Consider the following 21,356-nt stretch of genomic DNA (forward strand, 5'->3'; position numbering starts at 1 on the left):
TGAATACGATGGTCAGTACATGATCTTATTCTCTACACTAAGGGGCTGATTCACTACAGATCGCCGTTGCGATCGCAGCTGCGATTACACACGGAGGTCTGCTGCAAAACTATGCTAATCAATGCAATCGGAAAGCCGTCGCACAGCCAGCATAGAGACGCCCACTATCGCTATCTCACATCCGTAATACCTTGCAGTCCTGCGTATACATCGGGAACATGGAGTAACATCGGCCCCTCACGCACAGTTACAGCAGGTCTGACCTTACTCAGAAATTGCTAACCTCGTCGCATGCAGTGAGTACTCAGGCTGCGTATGTCGTCGCAGTGGCTAATTTATGCACGCCCATGCAACGGCGTTTAAATGGACAGGTACACCTGCGTTTCCCCGTCACCCCCCCCCCAAACGCTGACCTCCCCTCACTCACTCTGCCATGGCTTTCTTTCTGATTGCAGAGCAATTGTAATGTTGCGATGGATACGCAGTACGCAGCATCAACCGATCTGTGTTCGCTGTTGCAGTTGCGATCCGTATGAATCCGGCCCCAAGTTAATATTTTTTGAAGTTTCAAACTTGAAATTGATATCAATATGACACTCATTATTCATGATGCAGCATTGAGGTGCACCAGGTTCCATTTAAAGGCCATAAAATGTGACATGCTCAGATGCAGATTCCCATAGGCTACAGATATGTGCTCATTGCCCCATCCTTTCTGTGCCCTATGATACAACTCCAGCACAGGTAGCAATTTACAGACTTTCCTACCTAATCCGTCTGTGCCGCTTAGTAGCTGCATCATAGTATAGTGTACTAGGATTTGTAGTTTTGTCACAATGGAGTTGATATGAAGTCACAGATTACACACAATGGTATGGGAGGGATGCACGCCGCGTCTCACTCATATCGGTCCTCGGTCTTTTACCTTTTTCTCATGTAAGCGTCACTGCTACATGCAAAGCCATTGGCAGTGTCCGGGGTACTCGCGCATTGTACTTTTGTCGCAATCGTGTTGTGAATAAGTTCCACGTTTGGTGTAAACTTTTTGGTGGGACACGAGGCTTATTCGCCTAATCGGCGGTGCCCCAAACATGGATATTTGGCACTATTTGAAGATAGGTTGGAGAAGATGTCACCAACCCGTCACTTTTGAGCTACCGGTGGCTCGTGACCACAATCTGGGTAGCTCGCCTGACTGGCCCTAGCACGGCGGGGTAGCTCGCCTTACAGCACTAACTTGACTGCGTCAAGCTGCGCATAGGACGTGCATGTAACTTGGCGAGGCGGCGGGTGATGACAGACACTATCAGCAGGCTGCCCGCGTTAAGAGAAGCGCTGACCGGGCACTTGTTTGTTGTTAGTGTGGGACCAGGCCATCCACTGTCCCACCTGCATAATCTATCCAGCAGCATTCTGCTCCCAGCTGGCAGCTTTCAACAGGCATCAGAGGTACAGATTGGGTGTGTGGGACCTGGCCATCCACTGTGTTCTGCCTGCACAAACCATCCAGCAGCACCTAGTTCCACACTGACCACAAAGCTTAGTAAATAGACCCCTTCATCACTGTTTTAATAAATGCATTGTTGTTTTTCTCTGATAAATGTGGTTACTAGTCAGATTTTAGCTTTCAAAAACAAAATGTGGCTCTTCAAGCCGTCTCATTTTTCTCAACTATCTCCCACCCCAATTAAGATTGGAGACCACTGGGTTAGAGGATATCTCTGTATGTGTCCCATCATTATTTACACCTGTTGACTAGTGGCTCTATCCACAGCAGCTGGCCACGATGGTCAGACGAGGGCGTGCGCGCCACCCAGCTCATCTATCCACAGCGTTTTACTGAGACGGCGCTGTTTACAGGCAAAGGCCATAACAGAGACTCTGTGCTGTTCTGTCTATCAGCCCTCAGCCAGCTTTAAAACTTGACAGTATATCATGAAAACATTCATCAAGATGCAGTGCAGTGTCTTTAATCAGCCTGCCAAACCGCTGCATTGCTTTGCCTTGGGAGATTTACGAGGCGCATGGCGACCCTGAAAATAAATGTTTTGATTCTCCGCTGCTGACAGGTTGTTTGGATACAAAGGAGGCACAGGGTGACTCTTACAGCCCGTGAAAGGCACTTTGTCCCATGCTGTGCGGCTATTCAGGAGTTATTTTGAACGCAAGGAAGAACAAAGAAAAAAAATAAAGAGAGAAGAATTAAAGAGAGCAGAATACTCATTTCTCACATTTCTATAGAGATCGCTCACCCGGGGCATGACACGGAGGTGCCCGTAGTGTCCATGCCGCGCGCAGAGTTAAGTCTGCGCATGCGTCTGAGCCGCCTTGTACAAGTGTCCCGATGGTTAACGGCGGGAGACGCAGAACGAATTTGGACGCAAGAGCTGTGGATTTCATTTGGCGCTCCTGGGAAGGTAACAGGGAGTGGTTAGATAGAGGAGTGACGCGGTAGCGCAGGCACAGGGCGCCACGGTCCATCAGAGAAATTACACCTGCCATATGATTGGTGCAAGCTTTGATGGTGCAGCGATGATCAGCTTAGCATATAATAAATCTTTATGCTAATGAAGGTCTCTTCATTTTGTTACTTTTGGTATTTTTTATGAGCGGATTCTATTTTTTTTTTTTAAACAAAATTGTTTTGGTTCTGATATTTCATTTTTTTTCATTCCATTATGTGGTTGAAAGTTCCCTTTCCCATGTAATTTGCAACAGGAACCAGCAAAAAGTATCCTAGTGCCATTAAAAGTCTTGGCCCGAGCCCATTGGCAGGGGTAAAACGGTGTTTACCTCTTGATGTAACAAAGCAATAAATAAATAAATAACTCCAGAGGACCGAACGCGTTTCATTCACATCTCGTGCTACTTTTTCCTCACACTAAGCACATTTTAATACATAAGTGATTATGATACAATTATAAACTATTGGAAATAATATGTTGATGAAGCTTGAGTTCTGATGTCATCACTTCCGTCTTCATTTGGCCTCCAGCCTCTTGCCCTTATACTTTAAATACATTTTGTTTTAAAATGATTTTCAGTTTTATTTTAAATATGTGAATAATTTCTTTGAGACACAGGTTTAGTTTGAAATGTGTCATGAGAATATCTTTGCTGGCCTTTTGAGTTTGTAGATTCGCCATCCAGCGAGATTACACCTTTAATTGATGACCGTTGCGGTCCCGATTAAAGCCGTACTGCTGCACCTTTTGCTATTTCCACTCTCTAAACGGCCAATTATTTTTTGAACTGGGATTGTAACCCTCTCTGGGGCATGCTACCGTACATACTTATCGCTGAGTTCCCTGCCAATATCAAAACAGCAGATAGGAGAGAGAAGCTGTAATCTCACACTGAGAAGATAGGCATGCGTATTAATATAAATTGCTGTTTCTTTCCCTTTCAGGGCCATTATAAACCACTTTAATCCTAAAATTGAGTCCTACGCGGCTGTGAATCACATTTCGCAGTTATCAGAGGAACAGGTAAGCCAGAATAAAAAATAAAAAAGTCAGTGTGTTTTTTGTTCTCTCTGTTTTAGTTACATTTTAATGTCATTTCTAGTAATGCTTTTAGTGGATGTTGTACTTGGCGGCGAGCCCTGCAGTTATTGACAAAGATCAAAGCACATTCCCTGAGCGGGGATGAGTCTGTTTAAAAGTCCTGCTTTGGTTCGCCAGCGTGCTCGCAAAACCCAATTTGCAAGTCATATGTGAATGAAATGTTTAAAACGTAGTCTTGTGTTGCTATTACGCTGGAATCCTTTGCGTATTGGAACGTGCCTTTAAAGGGGCGATGCCATGTTTTTACTTTTATTTGTATTGTTACAGGATGTTGAACTGTAAGGATTTGCTTTTATTTCAGAAACCTCAAATGGCAAGATGATTATTTCATCTAGATGAGTGTAGGCCAATAGTAACTGGCAGTGTACTCGCCACCCTGGGATTTTGTCTAATTTTGGCTATAGGGCGCCCTATTAGTTTGGGATGAAAGTTCTCATTATGTTCAAGAAGGTTAAATACTTTGGCTCATTCGCTCTGTCTACATGCAGAGCAGTCGGCATGGACCTTTACAGCATACTGTAACATTAAGCTCATCACAGCAAAGATGTATAAGGACACATCTGTTTCATTCACGCTAAAAAGCCCCTATATCTGCGCCTGGTCCCGAGAGACTACGCTAGCACCAGGTGTTTCTTTTTGCGTCCTTTTTTTGCCGAAAATGTATCTGAGTCTCAATGTAATATGACCAGGATGCACCAGCAGACTGTGCTGATTAATTTAATATGCGACATTCGTATATCTGTGTGCGACTGAGTATCTGAGTCTGTATACGAAATGCTACAATGTAGCTGCCGGAGCTTTTTTTCATTCCAAGTTCTGTTGTGCTTCATATACAGACTCTGGTTCACACAGATATACAAGTATCACAAATCACATTAATCAGCACAGTCTGCTGGCGCATCCTAATCGCATCACATTGCAATTTAGACGCATTTTTTTGGCACAAGAAGATGCCTGGCGTTATCAGAGTTGCACGGGACCTGACTGCTCACTCACGACAGGCAGGTCGCACTGCGTGGTGTATTGAGGCTGGACGTATGAGGACGCATCTATAATGGAGGCTGTTGCTTTGCCACAACAGTACTTGAGCCATGGTCTTACACCTTAATGCTGTTTGCCGTACCTGTCCAGCAGTGATGTTATGTGCCCAAAAGTGGCATCACAATATGGCATTTTTGCAGATCCGCAAATTTCCTTTTAATGTTTGTCATCTAGAGCTATGGTCAATCCATAAATTAATATACAGTAAAACACATTTAAGCAAATATTTCTCAAATATAGGAGCTGACCTTGGTAAAACTGTCCTGTACTGCAGGTGGGGCAGATGTAAAATGTGCAGAGAGATTTAGATTTGGGAGGGGTGTGTCCAAACTGCAATCTATACTGCAGTGTAAAAATTAAGCTGCCCAGCATTTGTGGGCTACATGCAAAAGCAGCCAGTATTTACCCTGCATGCAAAAATAAATAAATAACTGCACCCTATTGCATTGCATCATGGTTTGTTCCAGATTTAAAGTTACTTGATTTTTTTTTTTTTTAGCTTTGCTCCAAATCAGATCAGCCCCATAATGCTCAGGGCCATCCATGGAACTTTGTAGACACAAGTGTAATATGCAGCCATAACCACCTACATCTCTATCATTTTTTTTCAGTAGCCTGGACCTTGTCTATCATCTTACAGACTTTATTTATTCGCCCCAGACCGGCGGCAGTAAGGCATATGGATTAGAGTACAGGCTTACAGTGTAACACTCTAATGTGAAACTATGAATAATTCTAGTTCAGTATTAATGTGCCTTAGACAAAATGTTAATTCTGCGACCTTTAAAGGTGTAACCTACAATGCTCATGACACATTGCTTCTCTATTAAGAGGACAAAGTCAGCACATTCATAATATCATATTTCTTAACATAATTCAAATACTTAATTATTTTATGTAAGTTCTCAGTATACACTACTGTTCAAAAGTTTCAGAACGCCCCCATTTTCTGCAGAGCTCCCCGTCACTGCCCTCCAAACGCCAGCAGCGTGTCCAATCCTGATGCGGCTTTGGGGCACTGCGAGTGACCACGCAGAAACAGAGCGGCACATACGCAGCCCGGCTCCTGCCCATTCGCAGCGCTGCAGATATCGGAGATTTGCGTAAAATCTCTGAATTAGGCCCTGTGCTAATAAATTGCTTTAAGAAGCTGGTTGCTATGAGCAACTTCTCCACTTTAGCCCTCTCCGAGGTTTGATAAATCTCACCTTCAGCCAAGTGACAAAATGATTAATGGATACACCTTTCATTACTTTTCAGAAATCACTTGTTGTTAGGTGTAAAATGTGTCTGTAACGCATGTAAGATTGCTGTACCACCCCCCTCTGTAAAGACCAGCTCATGCTCATAGACATGAGAACATTCGTTGCCGATCACCCAATTCAGCGAGGCTGCTCGCACCTCATCTGGTTTGCCATTAAGGCCGACGGATAAATAAAAAATCTTTGAACGGAGCTTTGAAGTTCTACCCAGTGATTACTTAGATTGCCACTCATCTTTATCCCATCTGGGGGAGGAATATCATTAGTAGTTACCATGATAATGGGCTCCTTCTTCAGAACTGCATTAAAGTTTATCACAGTGGGAGGGCGTCTACTTCAATCCAACTATTATCCACACAATGCTTGTCCTTTTCTCGGTGTCACTGAATTTATTATTATCCTAAAATGCTGCATCTCCAATAAGCATCAATTTATGGGGGCACAATAACTTCTGATACCATGATTTAGCTGCATAAAGACACACTGTTTGATGGCTCACAGTAGCCGTGTTGTGTAGGACAGGTAATGGACCACACTCACTTCAAAGATTTCTACAACTTAAGAACAGTGCCACAAGGTGGTGCTATAGAGAAGACTAGCACCTATAGAAGATGTTAGAAACCAGTGGTCAGGGAACAGGGGTAAATAACCCCACATGGGGTAAAAATTAAGTTCCTGGGGGTAATGGACAGCCGGGCATGCATATGAATCATTCTATAATATAGAATGATTCATATGGATGCCCGGCTGTGCCGCAGGGAGGCTCTAAGCCGGACGCCCGCTGAGATGTTATTAACTAGTGGGCGGGGCTCCTTCCCTACAGCGCCGCGTTAGGAGGAGGCTGAAGTTCTCTTCTGAACTCCAGCTTCCGGCTCTCTCCATGCGCACTATGGGAGAGACATCATGACGTCTCTCCCATAGTTCCGAGGAGCAGCTGGGCGGACAGGACGGCGGCGGCGGATGCAGGAGCGGGGATTAAGGTAAGTGTTTTTTTTTTTGTACAAGCGACACTACAGGGGCATTATATGGGGGCACTACTACAGGGGCATTATATGGGGGTACTACTACAGGGGCATTATATGGGGGCACTACTACAGGGGCACTATATGGGGGCACTACTAAAGGGGAATTATATGGGGGGTACTACTACAGGGGCACTACTACAGGAGCACTATATGGGGGCACGACTACAGGGGCACTATATGGGGGCACTACTACAGGGGCATTGTATGGGGGCATAACTTTGGGGGCACTACTACAGGGGCATTATATGGGAGCACTACTATATGATTTCCTTCCTTTCAAATCAAGGAAGTAACGTCGGCGTATCTAAATAGATTTTGGGATAAAAGGTAAAAAAGTTTCCTGACCCCTGTTATAAACCTTGGAAGGACATGATATAACCCTGAAAATAAACCTCTTTCAACTTAAAGAGCAGTTTCTTCACACGGAGTCTTAGTTTCACTTATTTGCAGAGAACCAACAGGGTTAGCCACGTGCGGTCGTCTTCTGCTTCCTTGGCTTTCTTACCATGGACAACCACAAGAATATCACCCTCTATGTTCAGTAAGCCCAATCAGAATATTCTCTGGTAGACCTCAGGTACTGCGGTTGCTTTCTACAACCAGCTTGCATCACAGGCCTTTGGCAGTTTGTATGGGACATCCTTCATTGGATCATAAGCATGTTGGGCTTTGCCACAATGCTCATATGATACCCAATATCATCCAGTCAGTTGATTCAGTCACACGTTCAATATGGCCATCTGCTGATCAAGTAGAGCCTATATTCTTGCCGGCTATGGGCATATTGGTGGTGCACATTTGAATGATGGAGCACTTCGGTCAAGTTCAAAATGTACTTCCCATGGGATGGACTTGGCTGGTCCTTGTACACATCATCATATGTATTTATCAGCAGGTTTTTTTTTTTGGTTAATGTTCCATACAGATCATGTTCCATCCTCTGTAGCTCACCCGAAATAGTGAATTGCATCTGTCCCTGATCAGATGGGGCACCTGACAATAATAGTTTTTGATGGGTAAGTGTGAGGAACATCCACTAACACCAGGTTTTGTTCTGCACCGCCCCAATAATTTTGTCATCTCTCCAAGGCATAGCTTGGTGTCACTTGGCTGTAACATGGTCCTAGGTATCTCTCAGGCTTATCACATTGCATATTGCACCCGAGTCTAACTGGCACTGTTGGCTCTCTTGTGTCATTAGCAGTGTTGTATGGTATTTGTGTCCATGTAGTTTTATGTTAATTTGCATCTGGAAATCTGTTGAGGTGTGGCTGAATTGTTTAGGGGCTCCTGTTTGCTTTATATAAATGTAGGAATACATTTAGTCATTATTTGCTCTTTTATCACAGCGGACCCAAGAGAGGGAGCGGCATACCTTATAATGTATTGATGCCAACTGTTGTGCAAAGCAGTGCAGAAGAATATGTTTTGGCACAACAAGCGTATTATAATATGATAAAGGGGTGTAAAGAGAGAGTTTTTAGGAATATTCCTTGACACGCGGAGGGGCACATGACCATTGGCATAGGGAGCTAGTGGTCTTCAAGCCTTATCCCATTGGACCAGTTTGCACCTTCAAGGTGCACTTCACCAGCGAAGAGCATTTCCGAATGCACTCTGCTATTGCTTCATGTGTTATGGACGGTCCCGTATACAGGAAAGGCAGAGGGAGAAGGTTGGGCTTCGATGTGAGGTTTATATTAGTTCTTTTTACGCCTCTTTCACGCATTGGCGGACTTCTGAATTGTGTAGGCTTTTCCCGTGACCAGTGAGGATGAGTACAGCTTGACGTGAGCTGGGCAGATGTTCCAGGAGCCCTGATACAATGCCACAGTGTTTTGCAATGTGTGCGGGCGACGTGGGCACTTAGTTTTGCTTCAACAGAAAACTATTTGCAATGACTATTACAGCACAATAAGAATGTGCTAAATGTGAAAATCCCTCGCTCACAATTCGGTAATAAGGCTGATTTATTAACACGGTAAAAATAGCACAAATGCTCCATATCCCCAAGCAGACAATCAGACATTTAATTTGTTTAATCGACATTAAACTGATGAAGCCTGATGTTTAGTTGCTACGAGTTACAGCACGTTGTGAAAAGCCCCTGTGCCCTTTATACATACTGGCTACGGCTATAATATTTTCTCCTGCCAAATCCTCAAGCCACAAATGGAGATGGCAGAGCGTAGCAAATTTAAATCTTTTGTGCTAAACGGAATAAATTGTGTGTATGTCTATTGTGCCTGTAAGTGGCAGAATATGGGAATTGTCTTCAGACATAAACTCGTGGAGGCAGAAAGGTGTTTGGTAAATATTTAGCACAGTCTGATTCGGCTTTATCCATCTACTCCTAAAATCTTCTTGTTGCTTTGCTGACAGTTACACTTTATTTCCCGGCTGGTATGAGAGCATAAATAATATATGTAAATAATAAATAAATGTTATACAGAACTAACGCTCTATAGTGGGAAAAGTACAAGTCTGCAAACTTAAACTTATAACATAATGAACCTCTGGCAGCAACAAGATGGATATTTAAAGTATAATGTGCCAGTGCGTAATATTGTATGATAGGGGAATTATCTATGTAGCTATAGCATTAGACCATTAACACCATTGGTAGACATTTTATAAATCTATATTTAAATGAATGTCCCCATTTGGTTGTGTTTCCGTGATTTGGCGCACGATTGCCCGAGGACGAGTGCAGGTACAGTTTATATTGAATAGTTAATTCTGGGCAGTGCTGTCTGTTAGTCAGGTGACTATAGGGTGGGGCATCATCTGCTCCTCCTCTAGTATATGTGATATATAGAGCCGCACACAGTATACGCCTGGACACGAATCTAGGACAGATGTATAACCAAAATCTTTTTACCCACAATGTTTATTTTAATTTTTTTTCTTTCTCTTTACCAAAGTTCACAGCCCTGGCACTGCCAAATGAATAGGATAAGTGGTAATAGGTCAGCATTGTTGGCACAGTGGTTAGCAATAGTGCCTCATAGCCCTAAAGGCATGAGTTCTATTCCTGACCAAGGTGTGTGTCTCTGTCTGTCTGTCTGTCTGTCTCTCTCTCTCTCTCTCTCTCTCTCTCTCTCTCTCTCTCTCTCTTTTCTCTCTCTTTTCTCTCTTTTCTCTCTTTTCTCTCTCTTCTCTCTCTCTCTTTTCTCTCTCTTTTCTCTTTTCTCTCTTCTCTCTCTCTCTCTCTCTTCTCTCTCATCTCTTCCATCCCTTCCTGAAAGTGCCAGCGATCAACCTGTATTGTCCGCCCCCCCCTTTCAGGACCCCTCTTGCTTCCCACCTCTCTCTTGTTGTTGCCAAGACAGTCCTCTCTGCTGTCCCCCAAGTTCGCTGTCTGTGGGTCACCCTGGACTCCTTCGTCTCCTTCACCCTCGATATTCATTCTTTCTCTGCGCTGATTACCTTTTCCCACTTCCGCATCCAAGATCTGTCCTGTGCTGTACCCTACCTCTGGAAGTCGCTTACCAGCCGTATCAGACTATCGTCCAGCCTGCATTGTGCCCTGAAAATGCACCTGTTCATTAAAGCCCGCCAGCCCCCCTCACATCCTCTGCCCCCCCCCCTTCATCTCTTCCCGGTTCACCTCCCAGTTACCCCCACACTCCCCTCATCTATAAGTTCTCATGAGCAGGGCCCTCCTCTCTCTTGTTCTAACCATGTCTCCCACTCACAATCAGCAACATGGGCTGCTGTCTTTAATAGTCACAGACATAGGGACTGACTGTAAGTTGCTGCGACCACTTTTGAGGTTTTTTGTTTTTTTTAGTTAAGCCTGCAACTTTATTCATGCAGATGCTGCTACAAGCCCTTCCCTGGTGTATAGCCGGGTGCTTGAATGCGCAAGGACTGAGACGCCCATTTTGAGTGTCTTGTAGTCGCTATAATACCGCTTGGTGAGTCTTTAGGTGCTACCGTCGGACGCACCATTGATGCTTGTGCCAGCCCCATGCCAGGCGCAGGATCTTCATCAGAGTATGGACTGCAATGCGAGTGATGATGCATCGGAGATTTTTGCGCACGCTCAGTAACAGGAAATAGCTCAATTAGAATCCTGCCCGTAGTGGTCTAAGTATTTCAGTGTTTGGCTTTTTTTCCTTGTACTATTTGTACTTATTTATGTTGAATTATTTGTATGTGTTGTCATTGCCGTTTGCATCGTTTGCTTAATGCCGGTAACACTGACTGTAGCTCAGATGGAGGCAGCGAGGAAGATGTAATACACAGACAATGTTATTCTCTTTACATTGTAGCTGTGCGGAGGGGAATGGGAGGAGAATTTCCACTTTTATATCCACAGATCTAGTTTTCAATAAAGGGTCTAATTTGTAGGACGACTGTAATTAAAGTGTAAGACTTCTCTAACATCAGCCAATAAAAATCATACACTGTATTTACAAACTGTAATACAGAGCCTACACATCACTTAGGGGGCGATTCAAGTTATACAAAATAAGATTGCAAGATCCAGTGCGAAGTACGGGGCAAAGCGGAGTGCGCACAAAACCCATGTATACAGTAACCTAAAACGTCGCATATTTCTGCGCACCCCTAAGAGGGATGTCCGGTAAAATGTTGATATAGACTGGCCGCTGCCAGCGCTCACAATGGCGCAACACCTGCATCGCCCCCACATCGCATTTAATTGAATCGTCCCCTTAATGTTTCATTGTTGTGCTGACTGGTGGCTTCAGTTAGAAATTTCTAACCCCCCCACCCTGCCTAAATTCTGCAGAACAGGTTCCCTGTGCCACCCGTATATAGGCCCTATTCAGAGGTGCTCGCTATTTGCGAGCGCTCGCTCTGAATCGGGGCAGACCGTTTTTTTTTTTTTACTCCGTCTTCCAGGCCACTCGCTAAGCTGTGGGTAACCACCCACAGCTTTAGCGGGCAGCCTGACAATGGTCGTGATTATCGCGACCATCGGGCTTGTGACGAGACCCTTGTAGTAGTGTCTCGTCCACTGCAAGCCCCAGTGAACTTCCTGCTCTAATAGAGCAGGAAGTTCACTACTGACATCACGTGTGATGCTAGTAGGGCCGTTCCTTCGGGAACGCCTCCGTTTGCGCAGCCACCTTCCCCCCCGACCTACCTACAAAACGGGGCGAGCTGTCAACCAACATCGACAGCCGCCCCGTCTTGTAGCGAGCCCCGGAGCAAGTGATTTCTCACTCGCTCCGGGGCACGCGCACTGCACGACCATCGACCTGCTTGCGAGCGCTGTGCGCTCGCGAGCGGGTCTGAATCAGGCCCATAATGTTGCACATGTCTGCAGGTTTAACACAACCCCTCCAAGCAGTTTCTTTATTGTCTACAAAGATTGTGTCTCCCGTCTGGCTCTTCTGTATTCACTTTTCAGTTTGTAGGGAAGTAAAAAATTATTCTGTGAAGAAAAAAAAAAAAAAACCTCTTTGTACTTTAAAAGCAATCACAGGAAAGAGCCTGATTTAACTTTCATATTATTCCACCAAGCTAAGAATTTCCGATGGATTTGCATATTCGCTGCTGTGATACATAATTCAATCTTCATGATTACTCTTTCATGCGCAGTCATTGTTACTCCTCTGATTTCAACCTGTAATTATAGTCCTTTACATTTTATTTGGGCATAGATTAGCGGAGAGTTTCAGTAATAAAACCATTAGAATAAACTCTACATATATTGTTATAGCCAAGTAAGGGTCTCCGTAAGACTCTGGCGTAATAGTTCTGCATCAGAGATACAGATGTGTCCAAATACACGGAACCTCCGTGCGCTGCAATTCGCGTTAACTATAACGCGAGTGCCTTGCGAATCTAGCGCTGAGCGTCTTTTCATGCAGAAGCTGCTTGTGCGCCCTATTCGAATGGCTCTTTGAATAACGCGCAATTGAAGGTAAAAAGTCGCATGAAAAGACGCTTGGCGTTACCGTGTCGCAACTAGAAGGGTTGTTTGAAGCAACAAGGAAGTCAGATGTATGTGCACACATCTGTATAAGAACCTACATTGTTTGGATAGTATGGGTCATTTACAAGTCGCAAAAAAGGTGGAGGCACAATTCTCCTTGTAATATTCTATGTATTTCTAGATCTGTAAATTATTATCCTTTATTTATATGGCGCCACAAGGGTTCCACAGCGCTTAACAAGTATAAAAACAAAGTACAGAAACAGTTGAACAGAACAAGAAAACACTGACATACAGTATAAGACATTGCAGGACAAGTACATGGTATATAAACATTGCTGCAACAGTAGCAGGACGGCAAAAGTCAAGGGTTAGGGTTAGGTTATAAGGAGTAGATAACAATATAAGTAAAGGAAGGAAAAGCACATGAGGGAAGAGGGCCCTGCTCGTGAGAGCTTACATTCTAAATGCACCTGCACACCTGAGGGATGGCCATCCAATGGTTCACCATCAATGGTGTCATCACTACTTTACATGGATGACATGAAACCATCAATGGAAAACAAAGGATCGTTTGAACCATCGATGGGCATCCCTAATCGTTGACATGTTAATGTGGTGGGCCAATGAGGGAAGTGGGCTGAGTCGAACAGCGAACGATGGGGAGGCAGGTCTGTGCGCCAAGAAAAAAAAAACATTGTTGCGTTACCAGCAGATCTCTGCCATTGATGGTGGAAAAACATTGGACCCTCCGCTATTGATGGCAAAACAAATGTCCATCATTGTTGGTAGCCATTAATGATCGATGACCATCCCTACCCGCAGTAGTCCAGCTTTATGACCAGTCCCTTTTATTTAAACGTTTCTGTTTTTCTTCCTAAAGTTCTGCTCAGATTAGCTTCATTTATATTGTGATTAGTCCCTATGTCCTAACACCTTCGTGGTCCTTTCTTACATGTGCCAATTTTGTGTATTTGAATATTTTTATTATATTGGTTGAAGTGCTCCTGAAAATGCGCTTCCCCGCAGATAAGCATCCGGTAGTATAAGGCAAAATCCAATATTAGAGGTGGTAAAAATCAGGTCCTTTTGTAAGGAATAAGATTGTGCCCCCTCCTGCCAAACATCCTTTCAACACGTTTAATTCATTTAATTCATCTTCTAAAACAAACATATAGGTGCACTCATGCACCTATATCGGCCCATGGGACGCCTCTCATCAATCAGAGAAAACGATTTCACCCCGCAGACGCTCTAATGCCATACAAATTCATGTACGCCCCCAGAGAGACGGGTGCATATAGACAGAAGGAGGAGCGGGACTTCAGCTAACCTTGGGCTCCTATATTGTGTCTGTGGAGCAATAGTCCGCGTATCCACTGACATTGATTTTATGCCTTTTACTAGCATTTGGTAGGGCAACTGCAATGCCCACTAGTGTTTTGCTGTGGTTCAGATGTCTTGTGTTTATGGTGCAGGTTTCTGTGAGTATGGAGGTCTGTGCAGTGTGCTTAGGGGGTCATTCAGACCCGCTCGCGAGCGCAGGACGCTCGCAAGCGGGTCGATGTTACCCCAATGCGCATGCGGACGACGGAGGGAGCTCCATCGTGCGCATGCACGAGACCCGGACAGCGACAGCCAAGCTGTCGCTTCGGGTCTCGCACCAAAGGGGGCGTGCTGTCGATGGTGACTGACAGCATGCCCCCTCTGGTGGGCGTGCCGGGGGCGTGGCTGCCAGACGGAGGCGTTCCCTTTTTCCAGGTGCTTATTAACTGATAGCCCTGGGTGTGGTCCTGTCTCTTTAAGGCAGGACCCAGTTTTCTGTTTAAAATGTATGCAAGCTTGAGGCCAAGATGGCAGATCAAGTTCATTTATCTGAGAATCAGTGTAGGGACTGGCTAGATGGGAATGACCGTGAAGCGGTGGCCAGCTTAACAAATTATTGCAATATTTTGGAACCAACATTCCCTATGTTCAAAGGAGTTGCAGATTGAAAAGCATGTGAGTGCCGAGTTTGTGTGATATATATATATATATATATATATATATAAATATTATATATACATACACACACACACACACACACACACACACACACACACACACACACACACGTTGAGTCTCCCATATCCAAAAATTCCGAAATACGGAATATTTTCAGCATGACAGAGATAATGAAACCTTTGACTTTTGATGGTTTAATGTACATAAACTTTGTCTAAGGCACAAATTATTAAAAATATTGTATAAAATAACCTTCAGGCTGTGTGTATAAGGTGTATATGAAACATAAATGAATTTCATGTATGTACACAAACTTTTTTTGATGCACAAAATTATAAAAAATATTGTCTAAAATGACCTGCAGGCTGTGTGTATAAGGTGTATATAACACATAAATGCATTTTGTGTGTATATTTGGGTCCCATTTCCAAGACATTTCATTATAATATGCAACTATTCCAAAATACGGAGTATTCCGATATCCAAAATACCCCTGGTCCCAAGCATTTTGGATATGGGAGACTCAACCTGTGTGTGTGTGTGTGTGTGTGTGTATATATATATATATATATATGGCCAACTACTGTAGCTTTGAGTGCGATGACGGTCCATTGCCTCAACATTGGGGAGACCGCTCCTTTGCCTCAACATTGGGGAGACCCCTCCTTTGCCTCAACATTGGGGAGACCCCTCCTTTGCCTCAACATTGGGGAGATCCCTCCTTTGCCTCAACATTGTGGAGACCCCTCCTTTGCCTCAACATTGTGGAGACCCCTCCTTTGCCTCAACATTGGGGAGACCGCACCTTAGCCCCTGACCATTAGACTCTTGTGGTAACCGTTCTATTCTCCCCTTCTTTAGCAATACGTCTGGTGCTGGCTCAGGCAACACTTGTCTCTACATATCTGTGATGAGAGAATGGACCTGTGAGAGACGAGCATGTAGAGTGTCAGTTGTACGAGCAAGTTTTCAGCAGACTCTGGTTTTACAGAAGAGAGTCTTCTTTTCACAGAGCTTGGACGCTGCCGTCTGTTTCTATTAATGTTCAACATGTCTGCCAAGTCTTGCACGGAGCATGGCTTCACATGAGTCTATGACAGAGATCCAGCAGGGACAATGAAATGATGGAAGACTGCCAATAAACCAAAATGACTCCCCTCCTGTCTAGGGGGGGCTTTTACTTTGTTCATTCCCCTCTGTATTATACTGTGAAATGAAGGATGGGGAAATGTAAATGGAGCGTTTTCCTGGTTACATAGGGCCTGATTCAGGGGTGAAATCTATAGTTTATGTTTTTGCAGTTGAGCGATTATTTTGTACGGCGCATGAGTTACACAGCGTGTATGCAGGAATGCGTTGTAAGTGTAGATGGTGATCGCAATGGTGCGCCATACTGAAGTCTTGGAGTCCACCGGCGGATTTGCACTGACCATGGACATTAGAAGTGGGCGTCTTAGGGCTTGCACTGTCCGGCGCTCGCAAGGGCACAAGGGGGCGGCTCAGACTGGCATTTGCATATTATCGCAGATGTGAATCCATAATAAATCGCAGCCGCACATGCATAAGTGTCCAGCTCTGGGTCAGGCCATTAGAGAGAGACCCAGAGTGTTGATGACTTTCAAGTAAAGGTTGGCAGTGTCTCTAGCCGGTGTGCAATCATACTGTCCACATTCACAGTGTCGACATGCAAGGTATCGGCATTGACACAATGTTGACATTATGCATGTCTACATGATGTACATATATGCGGTTAGGGTCAGTGTGCCGTTTGGCTTCATATAGTATTGCCGACATTCTCGCCATCGACACATTGAACATGTCTACATAACATCAGTCGACTTTGTGAATGTTCTATTCGTAGACCCACAATCCTCCAGCCATCTCCTGTGAATCATGGTTGACGGTTGTTGTTTTTGTTTTTCATTGACATATTAGAGTATAAAACACTGTTCTCTTTATTTGATGATCAGGTTTTAGAAGTTGTACGCTCCAACTACGACACGCTGACTTTAAAGCTGCAAGATGGACTTGACCAGTATGAACGATATTCCGAGCAGCACAAAGAAGCCACTTTCTTTAAGGAGCTGGTGAGTTTAAAAAAAACAAAAACTAAATTTCTTTACTCTGGGGGGGGGGGGGAGAGACATTGTTTGCACGAGGCGTGATCCAGCCGGCAAATCCACTGTGGTTAAGGGCTGCCCAGATATCTAGGATCAGGGATTCAATAGTTTTAACAAGGCAAAGGAATCATGCCTAAATTCCAAGACCCGCCATGTCTCCTCTACCCAACACTACATAGGCCCGTATTAAATTTGAGGCGAAAAGCCGGAATCGTCGAAAAAGTTTTGTCGATGACGTCATTTCGCCAGGCGGAAAAGTATCGCTGTATTCAATCTGAAAGACTTTCCACCTAGGCAGAAAGTCAATGCATTGTAATAGGTGAAAAAGTTTCGCCTATGAATAGCGGGTGGAAAAAAGTGCAGAATTGGGGTTTTGGGGTGCAACGTTGCGGGAACCCCCGTGCAGCCTTCAGACAGTCCCCCAAAGGCAAACTGTGTCAAATTTAAAAAAAAAAAAAAAACACTTAAGAGCACCCCAAAACATTTTGGGGGTGAAAAAAAAATGTTGGGGACAAAGTTAAAAACTAGCGAACTAGACTCTGGGGGGGGTCCCCAAGTATGCCGCAGGTGTTTTTTTCATTGCAGGGGCTTGCGGCAGGTGGATTTTTTACGTTTTTTAAACTTAACTTCAGCAACTTTAAAATATGCTGACCCCCATTTTCAAGTACCCCAAATTTGCTGGGATAAGTTATTTTCTGCAAAAAAACCTCCTGAATACTATTCTGCATCACTTATACAAAAACGCTATTTAGCAGCTATTGAGCCTGTTTAAAAACACCAAATACCTTCAGTAAGCCAAATAAGGGGGTACCATAGTGAACCCCCATGTCAGAGCATCTTTTGGGGGTGTCAGGCTCATTTCCCCAAATCTGACAGCACTTTCCGCTTGTTTAAGTTTCGCCGAGTCCCGTTTTCGCGTAGTTTCAAATTGAATACAGGGATACGCGTGCGCGCGTGCACGATACTTGTCCGCCTACAAAACACACGATGTAAGCGAAAAGTCTGAGAAGCGGAAAAGTATCGCGGGTCCGCTCAAATTGAATACGGGCCTTAGCCGGTAATGACCAAACAGCTAAAGAATGACAAATGAATATATAAAAGCCTTTCTTTGATGCATACAATCCTGCCTTAGAGCCGTGCCAGTAAGTGGAGAGATTTGTACTTGTTTGATGCAGAAATAAACCTAAAACACAACAATACCACCGCAGAGCAGAACACCCAACAAGTAGTCTAAAATACAAGAACAGAGAAAGGGGGAGATGTACAGTATCAAGCAGTAAAAAGAGATGAGAAGTGGACCAATAGAGAAGTTTCCCCAGAGCAACCAATCAGCATCTTCCTTTTATTTTGTAGAATGTACAGTACTTGACAAATGCTACCTCAAAGCTGATTGGATGCTACAGGCAACTACTCCACTGATCCACTTCTCCACACTTTTCACTGTTTGTTTGATACATCAGCCGATAAACCACGTCACATATGGAAAATCTAACAAATCTGTTTGCAGGGTGATGAGCAAAATCTATATCTGAAAGACACCAAGACCGTCCCTTATACTTTTATAACACGGGTTTCTATTTTCCTTAGGCTCGGTCTATTAGTATCAATGTACGGAAAAACCTCGCCTTCAACACACTGAGCCAAGAGACACTACTGAAAGAATTCTCAACCATCTCCTAACACTGCCCATTATTATCGGATTCCCTATTGGACAATTGCCCGTCCGGCGCTTGGAACAACACTCATTACTTTTTCATCTCCCTTTTTAAACGTAATCTCCGTTTTAGCACCTAATTATAGATGATTCTGGAATTTGGCCCTCGTGTGATGGTTAGTTGTGTTCTCTAATGCGCACAAATCCACAAACCAATCAGAGGAGGAGGTTTTGAATTTTGGCTCTGCCAGTATCTTTATCATGGCTTGTTTAATAGCCAGGAATCGGCGTCTAAAACTCTAGCACTACGGGCGTATGACCGGCAAGATGGATGGAACGGGTTTGGAGATTCAGTGTATTATTTTAAAATAGCCCCCCTTCCCCTTTTGTATTGTGATAAATAATATGTAATCTACACGTTGCCTTACAGATAGCAATTCATTATTTTCCGTGATGATCTACTGACATAGACTGGCCTCGTTTCTTAACTGTCATGTGAATGTCGCCATAGAGTTTGGGGTAAGGGGGATGGTTCCCACGTGGGCAGACAACTTCCTTAGTCATCTTTCCTGTTCACCCGATGTAGCAAAAAAGTTGCCGTATCTGGAGGCTCTGCCATTACCAAAGCCAGGAGCCGGACGGAACAATTGGATGTTAATGTGTGTGGACAGCCTAAGGTCTTCCAGCTGCAAAATCTGACCTAAAATCAGTTTACGTACTATTAAATTATTGCTACACATCTTTGTTTTTGCTTCATTTATACCTTTTTTTTTTTTTTTTTTTCCATGTACCTTGTTAGTATTTGTGTCGTAAGAATCCATTTATTACTTTTTTTATGTTTAGAGATCTTGTAACACAATGTAACTGCTGTATTACACTAATGATGAGCAATGTTAATAGTATGGAATTTGTAGAAAAATAAATATAACTCCCTGTTCTTACCAGCACTGACCAGTGATTTTGTGTTAATATGGGATAATTTTCTAGTTGAGGAAAGTACAGTTAAGGCTTCAGGTTTTGTATGGGAATCCCTTAGGGTAACTTGTTACCCATTAAGGGCCGTATTCAAGTTTCCGCCGTTGAAGTCATTTCACCAGGCAGAAACTTATCCCCGTATTCAATTGCAAAGACTTTTCGCCGGTGCGAAAAGTCTGCGCCTTGTAACCAGCGGAAAAGATTCTCCTCTGAATGGAGGCGAAAAAAAGTGCAGAATTGGGGGTTTGGGGTACAAAGTTGCGGTAACACCCCTGCAGCCTTGGGACAGTACCCCAAAGGTAAAGTGCGTAAAAAAATTACTTTAGATCACCCCCAAAAAGTACTTTCGTTTTGGGGGCGAAAAAAAAACAAAGTTGGGGGACAAGCTTAAAAACTAGTGAAATAGACTCCAGGGGGTCCCCCAAGTATGCCCAAGCTGTTTTTTTGATTGCAGGTGTCTGTTGAAGGTGCATTTTTTTAAAACCTCACCCCACCACGAATTTTAACTATGTGTGCACCCATTTTCATGTACCCCAAATTTGCTGGGACTACTTATTTTTGCCATAAAAACTGCCAAATGCTATTCTTCGCCACTTGTGCAAAGACACTAAATAGCAGCAACTGAGAGCATTTAAGCACCCCAAATACCTTCAGCAGGGCTAGTCGGGGGTATCCATAGTGATCCCCCATGTCAGTGCATCTTTTGGGGGGTGTCAGGCTGATTTCCCCAAATCTGACAGCACTTTTCACCTGTTTGAGTGTCGCCGGGACGCGTTTTCGCAAAAAGCGGCCGCACGCATGGAAAGTGTGTTCTCCAAAAACACTCGATGTAAGTGGAAAGTCTGGAACTTTTCGCCGGCAATTGAATACGGGCCATAGTTCCATATGCTGCCATTCTGATGAATGAATGGGTTTTAACCACTAGAAAATGCTAGTTGGTTATTTCAAATTAAACTTAATGTTTTTTGAGGGATAAAGGGAGAGATGTACTAAGCCTTGGACAGAGATAAATTGGACAGAGAAAGTACCAACCAATCAGCTCCTAACTGGCACTTTTCAAACAGTCTGTAACAGGGCAGTTAGGAGCTGATTAGTTGGTACTTTATCTCTCTCCACGGCTTAGTACATCTCCACAAACGTCTGTTACCTCTTGTTGTGCAGCAACTACGTAATACAGAGCCTATAGAATATAAACATTACCTAGTACTACCGTTAAATGGTTATATTTGTGACAATAGGAAGAGCCCATTTTAACTGAACACTACTATGGTATTATTATTTTTTATTTTTTTTAAACGTGTACAATAAATGTAATTGAACCTTGCAGTTTGTTTCCTCCTTCGTCCTCAGAAAAAAAAAAAAAACAATAAGTAAATTGTATTTTTCTCACAGTGCAGTACCATTTTTTGGCCTGCAGGTGACACTCTTAAAGTTGTTGCTGCTCTTAAACATCCTTTGGCTAAATCTCTCCATAAACAGCAATTTGAGCAGCGACACCTGCAGGCAATAACATGTAACTTTGTATAGTACTTCAACACATACAGGGGCATATCCAAATTATTGGGTAACCGTAATAATTGTTATTACTGTCCCAAAGAAAAATCTATTATTCTTTTAAAATTGCAGCAAATGGATGAGTTATGCATTTATTTATTTTTTTAAATAAAATAAAACAAAGCAAACTTTTTTTCTTTTAATTTTCTTAGAAGTGAATGAAACAAAAACTGCAAAAAAAAAAAAGTAGAGAAAAATGATTATGGGGTAGTTTTAGGCCAAGTAAAAAGTGTAAAAATAGAGA

The 21,356-nt window shown here is 43.5% G+C and overlaps 1 protein-coding gene across 5 annotated transcripts in view; it reads left to right on the forward strand.

Moving 5' to 3' along the window:
* ARMH3 (armadillo like helical domain containing 3) overlaps nucleotides 1–19,520 on the forward strand; it is a 154,842-nt gene extending 135,322 nt beyond the window's left edge. For all 5 annotated transcript variants that reach the window (XM_088449983.1, XM_088449982.1, XM_088449984.1 and 2 more), the window contains 3 exons: nucleotides 3,410–3,488; nucleotides 16,780–16,896; nucleotides 18,517–19,520. In XM_088449983.1, the coding sequence (XP_088306109.1) occupies nucleotides 3,410–3,488; nucleotides 16,780–16,896; nucleotides 18,517–18,609 (289 nt within the window). In that variant the 3' untranslated portion in view covers nucleotides 18,610–19,520. The remainder of the gene's footprint in view (nucleotides 1–3,409; nucleotides 3,489–16,779; nucleotides 16,897–18,516) is intronic.
* The last annotated feature ends 1,836 nt before the right edge of the window (nucleotides 19,521–21,356 follow it).

Source organism: Taudactylus pleione, unplaced genomic scaffold (assembly GCF_031769625.1).
Source record: "Taudactylus pleione unplaced genomic scaffold, aTauple2 ptg000502l, whole genome shotgun sequence".
Classification (NCBI taxonomy): domain Eukaryota; kingdom Metazoa; phylum Chordata; class Amphibia; order Anura; family Myobatrachidae; genus Taudactylus; species Taudactylus pleione.